Source organism: Papaver somniferum, chromosome 9, assembly GCF_003573695.1.
Source record: "Papaver somniferum cultivar HN1 chromosome 9, ASM357369v1, whole genome shotgun sequence".
Taxonomy (NCBI): domain Eukaryota; kingdom Viridiplantae; phylum Streptophyta; class Magnoliopsida; order Ranunculales; family Papaveraceae; genus Papaver; species Papaver somniferum.
This window is the reverse complement of record NC_039366.1, coordinates 24,561,212-24,570,031: the sequence shown is the minus strand read 5'-3', so window position 1 is coordinate 24,570,031 and position 8,820 is coordinate 24,561,212. Positions and strand designations below refer to the sequence as shown.

The following is an 8,820-nucleotide window of genomic DNA, read 5'->3' as shown; positions in this document are numbered from 1 at the left end:
AAATGGAATTTTTCTTGGACAACGTAAATATATTCTAGACATTATTCAGGATTCTGATCTTTTAGGTGCTAAACCTGCAGCCTCTCCTATGGAGCAACACCTAAAATTATTACCAAACTCAGGTGATCCTCTCTCTGATCCAAGTATTTATCATCGCTTAATTGGTCGTCTTCTATATCTTCAGGTAACTCGTCCTGACATTACTTATTCTGTGAATTATTTAAGTCAATTCTTGCAACATCCTTGTTCTGGTCACCTGGATGTTGCTTACCGCGTTGTTCGTTACCTAAAGGTACGGTTGCTCACGACATTTTTCTTTCTGCCACTAGCTCACTTTCTCTTGCTGGTTACACTGATTCGGATTGGGCAGGTTGTCCAATTACTCGTCGCTCTACGGCAGGTTATTTCATCATGTTGGGTACTAGTCCTCTTTCTTGGAAATCCAAGAAACAACCCACTATTTCCCTTTCTTCTGCTGAGGCAGAATATAGAGCTCTAGCCAGGGTAACTTCTGAGTTACAATGGTTACATTATTTATTCACTGATCTTCGTGTCAATATTCCGAAGCCAATTCCAGTCTATTGTGACAATCAGGCTGCTATTCACATCTCTGAAAATCCGGTATTTCATGAACGGACTAAACATATTGAAATCGATTGTTATTTTGTTCGCGAAAAAATCATCTCTGGACTTATCAAACCAACTCAATTCCTTCTGCAGCCCAATTAGCCGATCTCTTTACTAAACCGCTTGGTGTGGGTCATTTTAGACATCTTGTCAGCAAGTTGGGCGTTCGGCCTCACGATCCTCCCGCTCCAACTTGAGGGGGGTATTGGACGTGTACACATTGTGTGCCACGGCAGTGGCATCACAACCACCAGAACAAGTCTTCAACTCACAGTCCGAGTCTTATATTGTTGTTAAAACTTCCCTGTATTCCAGTCAGAGTTTGTTTAGATTAGAAAACATATCTTTTAGATATTCTGTATACATAAATCTCTATATATATCACATGTAAAGAACATAAAAGATATCAATTCAGAATATATTCTTCACAGAGATTTTTGAAACTCTAAGAGTAGTACTGTGATTGCAAATAATTGCTGCAATGTGAATAACTTTGGAATCAATAGGAAAATTGATGTTTGGAACTTCGAATCCGCTCAGTAGAAATGACTGCGTCAGCGAAGCAATTTGGTGGGGGCAATTGGGCTGAAGATCCACATGCTCAGAACGAACTCTTATCAGTAATCACTGATACGATTGCAGACAATTATTATGTTATATACTTGATTCATTGAACATTTAACAACCGTCCGTGATATTTTTATCCGCTTTACCCATTTTCTTGACCATCACTAGGCTGGCTAAGGGAATAAGATCTTGAAAAGGCAAATTAAGCGAGTATGGTAATCTTTGTGTGCCCGGCAACAGCTAAATGCAACTCCGGCCCTCGCTTATGGTCGATATTGAGCATGAGAACCCCCTGATGATAATTAATTAGGACCCTGTACCTAACTAAAGATTTCATAACTTTGTTTATTTAAGTTTGAAATCCAGACAGAGAGACATAAAACATAAATTTTGTGTAAGTAAATGCTAAGACAAAAGGCAAGCACTCTGTTAATAAGGGTCCATGCCAACATTAGCCGTTCTTCCCTCTCCTTCCAGCCTGTGTGTTCTGTTTTTTTTAACATGCATTTCCCTCTCTCCAATCCTTCCCTTGCTGCTGTTTTCTTTCATAAATAAGTAAATGTGACATGACAGAACCACAATCAATCCCACTTGCTTGCTTTCATGGTTTTTTTAAAAAAATTGCCAAGATTTGCCTCCAGCCAAAACTATTATAGAATGCCCAATTGCCCACTAACCAGATACGGCAACCAAGAAGCATGACCTTACATACCCATTACCTAGCTAGCCAAATCTTCCAAAACAATTATGCTAAACAGATACTGTCGTTAACAACATTTATGCATAATGCACTTGCAAACACAAACTACTACAAGAGACAAAAGTTACAATAATTTCATTGTCAGAAAAAGTCGTAATCTTAATTACCTCTTGCAACAAGGCAGTGAAGGATACTACAAAGGATCATGTCTATTGTCTAACAACTGTGACAATGCTACGCATGCATGCAGAAAGAGAAATATTGCATTCCTCCAGTAAATTTTTTTTTACAGAAGATTTAAATCTAGAATGCGAACGTTAATGACTAATAGTCCAGTACAATTCAAAAGCCTTGAGAAGTGGTTAGATGTTTTGATCGTAGCATTTTTTACCGTCTATTTGAACTTGTCATGTCACTTTGGAATCAGATTGGCATGATTGGAGTTCTTTTTTCAGATTATGTCCTGTAACTACGATGCGAAGTCATTTGAATATCTTTGTTGTCTGTAGGAGGCCCCTAATTTGTATTAAGACTGCAATGAAGCACAAGTACTCTGTTTTTGGACATGTAAGATTTGTCGACAATTTTGTAGGGCCTCTATCTTAAATGTAAAGTCATATCCAAAAAGATATGCTACATGCATTACAATAAATTTCTCACGGTCTTTTTTTGAGTTAACAATCCTTTCTTCTTTCCGTCCACAGATCCACTACTACCACCACTCTATAGTATTACAGATTCCATTTTCTAGGTCACTCACTACTTACATCCTCTTGCAGACTTTTTGAATCAAGTGGTGGGTCATCTACTCTATCTTTTAGTTGGAGTTCTCACTAAACTAATGTACATAAAGTGATAACTTTTATCACTAAACCAACCAATCACCTTATCTTAATTATAAAACTCTAAAAACATTGACCTTTTCACATTTTTGTGTCTTTTTTCTTTATACTATCTTGCTCACGGACTAAGGTCATTGATAGTCAAAAATCAAATCAGAGGTTCGAATAACTGGGTCTGGAAAAAGAAAAATTTCTCCTGCATGATAAAAATGTTCATCAGTCGTGCCAAAGGCGTACGACCAATAAAATTTCTTATCAATTAATTTCATGATTTTCACAGTCAATTTAACACGACAATTTTGAAATGATTACACGCAAAAAAAAAAAAAATCGAGCGTTTTCCCACCGAATGTGGAAGCATTCTTTGTTGATCAGAGATTCCTCCTATGTGATTTAATCATTTAACCACCGTAAAAACCTATCGGATGAGAGATCTCAAACATGGACCCAACAAAAAACAAATATATTCTAAGATATTGCAAACCGGCGTTTGTCGCCATTCCTATCAGTTTTCAGCACATTGTGGGACCCACAATCTAATCATCCAAACCTGCACAAAATTCAACTCAATCCCCCCGTCAGATAACAACATCCAACAATCATGACCACTACAAACACATCCTTTTCGCTGTAAGTGGATGTATAAAACCATCCCAAAACTTGACTTCATACTGTTAACATAAAACCAAACGGTCTTTTAAATATAAATCCAAAAAAAACTCAAGAACTACTCTCCAAAAACCACTGTAAAATTATTGTTTTCCAAATCCATGAAACAAGTATGTGATAATCAGTAGAAGAAATCTAAATCAAAAACCCAGAAAGAAAAATGGATTTTCAGCATGGGTTTTCTTCATTGATTCATCTCGTACTAGTTCTTCTTCTTCTCAGTGTGGTGATGACTGAAAAAAGATTAGTAGTTGGATTTGGATCAATGGGTCCAATATCAGCAGCTTTTGGTGATAATGGCTTCTTTTGTGCAATTGATGCAAGTGGTAAACAAGAAGTGTTTTGTTGGGAGAAGAATAACAGCACCTTGGCATCATCAGTCTTAGGACATTTTAATGCAATACCACCTGTTGCTGCATTAACAGGAGGTGAAGGTTTCATGTGTGGATTATTAGCAAACACTTCGACTCCATATTGTTGGAATTCAGTTGATTCAGGTACTAATCTTGTCCCATCAATGTTTGTCAATTCAGCTTATTCTCATATTGCTGCTGGTAAAGATCATGTTTGTGCTGTTAGAGGATCTTATTTCTCAAGTATTTACTCCGGTAATGTTGATTGTTGGGAAATTAGTAATGATTCCGAAAGACGATCCGATCTAGTGTCGTATTTCGATCCGTCTATAAGTAATTTGGTTTTTGAGAAAATTGCATCTGGTGAAGGTTACACTTGTGGTGGTATTGAACATGGTGGGATTGTTTGTTGGGGACCTAAATCAGGGTCTATTGAAGTTTCCGATGAGTCTGATAACTACGTCAACTTAGCTTCCGGGAAGGACTCTGTATGCGGCATTTCTGAACTTACTGGTGAAGTGAAATGTTGGGGTGGGAATAATAGTTTTGTTAATCCTCCAAATGGGACTAGATTTGTTGATTTGACGGCGGGTGCTCGTCATTTCTGTGGGATTCGGGAAGACAATCATGGGATTGATTGTTGGGGTACTCATGATTCATCTGTTGTTCCAAAGGGTTCGGGGTTTTTGGCAATTGCGTCGTCTGGTTTTATTACTTGTGGTGTTAGAGAAGATGATTTGCTTCTTGATTGTTGGGGTTCTGAAGAGCCGTTACCGGCTGGTTATAGTCCGCCATTGCAGTTATCTAGTCCTGGATTGTGCACTGCTGATCCTTGTGGGCAGGGGAAATTTTCATTCAATGCGAGTATTCTCAGTGTGCAGGATTTGACGAGTTTATGTGTTCGGAAGAATCTGAATATCTGTGCTCCATGTGGTTCAAATTGCAGCAAAGGTTTCTTTGCGTCTAGTCCTTGTAGTGCGAATGCTGATAGAGTTTGCACGGCTTGCTCGCTCTGTCAAAATAGTTCTTGTTGGGATGATTGTAAACTTACTTCGTCGTCTCACCGGGAGAAAATGCACCAAGTGAAGAAACTTGGAATCATAATTGGGTCTTCTGTGGCAGGTTTCATATTGGTCTTGCTTGGTTGGTGTCTTCTTCCCCGGTTAGTCACCGTTAGAAATGAAGAGCAAAGGAAAAAACAGTTCAAATCATGCTTGAGAAAGCCAGAAGTTGAAGCTGACACCAATGATGAGCTACAACCTACTCTTTCTGCAGCTCTGAGTGTTGGGGCTACTCAAATTTTTCGTTTGTCAGAGCTGAAAGATGCCACCAATGGATTCAAGGAATTCAACGAAGTCGGTAGAGGAAGTTACGGGTTTGTTTATAAAGCCGTTCTTCCTGACGGGCGGCAAGTTGCAGTAAAACGGGCTAATGCTAATACTATCATCCACACAAATGGTCGAGAATTCGAAGCTGAGCTAGAAATTCTCTGCAACATTCGGCATTGCAACATTGTCAACTTAATAGGATATTGCGCAGAGATGGGCGAGAGACTTCTTGTTTATGAGTTCATGTCCCATGGAACGCTTCATGATCACCTTCACGGCGAGCTTTCTCCTTTGAATTGGAATTTCAGATTGCGAATAGCAATGCAGGTAGCTAAAGGGCTCGAATACCTTCACAGAGATTGTTTTCCTCCGATTGTTCACCGTGACGTAAAGGCTTCAAATATTCTCTTGGATGCAGAATGGGTTGCAAGAATTGCAGATGTTGGACTACTAAATCCAAACAACCGCGACCTCGACGGAGATTTGGAAAGTGATGTCTACAATTTTGGCATAGTTTTGTTGGAAATACTAAGCGGAAGAAAAGTTAACGATAACGATTATACCCCTCCCAACATTGTTGATTGGGCATTACCCTTAATCAGAAAGGGCAAAGCAGCGGCCATCATTGACCGCAACATCGCTCTACCGAGAAACGTAGAACCTTTGCTTAAACTTGCAGACATTGCAGAACTTGCATTGAAAGAAGACCGCGGCGAACGTCCAGTAATCTCTGAGATTGTAATGTGGTTGGAGCAAATAGTGAAGAACGGATTGACTTTGTAGTAGAGTCGGAATACTAATTTTGGGGTGGGCAAGATAATAAAACGGCATACAAACTTCGACAGATACCGAAATTCAGTAAGTACATTGAACTGTAAATTTTTTTATGAGCTACTTGTATATTGCATTATTCTTTTTTCTCTTAATCTGAATGAGATTGCAATTGTTACGGCTAGTCTTTTTGCATTTTGTTCTTTTAGAATCCTGTTTGTACTGCATGAAAAATCAATGGAATGAAACAAAAAAAGAGAGATCATCACTTTTGTATAATGTTTGCTTCTGTTCATTGAAATAATAAAAAAGCAAAAGCTACCAAATTTGTTGTTGCGACTATTCTGTTCAAGCTAGATTCATCTGCACTGACAAAATCCTAGTCATTCGCCATGAATATCCATTGACTGGATGAGTCAGACTGCAACAGAATTTTCTTATCTCATTTTAGTAGTGGTGCCGCATCAGCTGTGCTCAAGCTGGGAAATTATGAAGACCAAAATGTTGAAGTTGTCTGAATTCTGACTCGGGGGGCATGAGATAAGGTTTTTGAAGTAAGACACTTTGAGTCAACAAAAGGCTTAATAATGGAGGTCGTTTACGCTATAAAGATGGGATGCAGAGGAAGTTTCCATATTAATGTTGGATTTTGGCTGGTCTGGTGGGCGCCGAACCGAAGCACGTGCAACTATGCAATGAACATGCGGTGGGGACTACGGTGGTGTTTAGATTCAAGCATCATCTGGCTCACGCCCTCGTCATTCATAAATGTATTTCTGTTTGACGCCATTCTGAAGTTCTGAATGGCTACGGCATACGGGGACATGAGTTCGTGGGGACCATTCTAGTTTGCTATCGTTATTGTAACCCACTAGGCTGATAGCTAGTGCGCTCCGCAGGACTCGTTCAAACCTCACTGAATTATCATGTGACATTATGAGGGTGCCAACAGGTTTTGTTCTGTTAAGGTATCGATGTACCGCTTATAAAGATATTTTGCGTCACCAAAAGTCAACTTTTTTACTTCTAGAAGTTGTCCTGAAATTTTATCCCAAACTAACTTCTTGCTTTTAGATTTCTGGAAGTCAAAAAGTTATTTCTCGATGTATATCCAAACGCGCTAGAAACAAAAATGACTTCTTCTTCTGATATCCAAGTGTGCTATTAAAAATGTCGAGGTAAACAATCATCTAGGTCCTTGTTATCCATGGATAACTGATAGATACAATTATTTGGAAGCGATATATCCAAATCGGTTTACATGTCGCCAATTAAATTTGATCATGAGTCCAATTTTAGGACTCGAAACTAGAACCAAATCAATTTATTCTCCTTCAGTCCCAAATAATATCGTACTCATTAAGCCGCTTAGATGCATAATGTTGGATATTTTCAAAGAATGCATTTTTATTTGCCGCTAGTCGGGGGGTCCGAGGGGCATAACCCCTCCTTCTGTGATCGACCTGCCAACACAGGTGCGTTGGAAAACCTGATTTAAATTTCATTGAAAATTTGAACAGATGCGTCTCAGCCAATATCCACCATTGATGCCTTTTGAAGGTGTCGTTTGGTGATGAACTGACACCTCTAAGAGACATGAAAACCCTATAAACAACGATGATTGTTTCTCTTGACATCACATCAAAAATCAATATGTTTTCTTCTTCTCTAATAGCATCATCAGAACCTTATACAGTGTGTTCTTGGTCGGGTCAAGGAAGTATAATCCTTGAATTCGATTACGGTATTAGGGCTTCATTGAATCCCCAAGACATAATTCGAGAGACCTATTGTACTCGCCAAGTGAATTGGGAAAGGTCAAACTATTGTCTAAAAGAATCGAAAGATCCTTGAAGTCAGAGGTACACCATTCTTCTGTTTTGTTTTCATCCTCTAGTTCTAACCAAATTTTTTAACACATAATATAATACAAGATGGGGTGAAACATATTATAGATATCAACTCAATAGTCGAAAATGTGATCGAGAATAAGCTTTGTAACTTAAATTTGTTTTCACTAGAACTAAAAAAATACAAAAGTCTATCTATTACCTTGAAATCATGCAACATAATTCAAAATCTCTGCAACTGCGATCCTCAATTTCCATGTTGTACAAAATATGCTTACAACTGAAATTTCTTTATTGACATAAAATCTTACTCATAACCTGAACTTCGTCAAATGACATGTTTATGTGACTAGACTCAGCGTGTTTGTTTAAGGATTTAAAATCTATACTTAGGTTCTTGCAATCAGCTAAACCAAAATCAGTCACCCAGGCTCAAAATCTACCATGTGACCTGAAATTTTCTCTTCGATCCTGGTTCACCCCGTGAGTCACTCAAACTCATATTGTTAACCAAGATGGTGATTAGGTCAATACCACTCAACTTTATGGAAGAACGAAATTCCATATTTTCTTTTTTCAGAAAAGAGATTTCCCTCGTAATATTGCTAGAAGAGTACCATAAATTCCATATCTGGAATTGCGATACACCATTCCATCTTCATACCAAGTTTGAATGTGTTTAACTAAATTAATATAACAGTTAAACTATTATCTATTTGATAGCATGTTTATTGCAGAAAACAAGAAAGCTTTGCTGCCTAAATAACCTGAGCTCTCGCTACTAAGATAAAGTTTTTTTTCTTTTCAAACTGAATATTGAATTGATTAAGTAGAAGTGATTACATAGTTTTTCTCCTCTTCTAACTGATCAATAATGTTACTAGGCGCAGCTAACAACCAAACTAGCAGATTTAGATAATATATTTGCAACCTTATTTTTCTCTTCTGGCATATAGTTACATTGCCAAAGAGTAAATTTTCTAAATAGCGACTTTATGTTTAAAACTAAATTTCGCAATCTCCAATCAATGTTGAAAGAAGTTTTGTTCATTGCATCAACAATAATCTTTGAGTCCAGCTCAAACTCCACATTTTCCAGATTCAATTCCGTAG

The 8,820-nt window shown here is 38.0% G+C and overlaps 1 protein-coding gene across 1 annotated transcript; it reads left to right on the top strand.

Moving 5' to 3' along the window:
* The first annotated feature begins 3,457 nt into the window (after positions 1-3,457).
* On the top strand, positions 3,458-6,136 carry LOC113308710 (serine/threonine-protein kinase-like protein CCR1). The gene has a single exon (XM_026557170.1). The coding sequence runs from the start codon at positions 3,566-3,568 to the stop codon at positions 5,867-5,869; it is 2,304 nt and encodes a 767-aa protein (XP_026412955.1). The 5' UTR covers positions 3,458-3,565; the 3' UTR covers positions 5,870-6,136.
* Positions 6,137-8,820: the final 2,684 nt, after the last annotated feature.

Bases quoted from the DNA above. Each gene is read 5' to 3' on its own strand.
- LOC113308710 (XM_026557170.1), top strand. From the start codon at position 3,566: ATGGATTTTCAGCATGGGTTTTCTTCATTGATTCATCTCGTACTAGTT.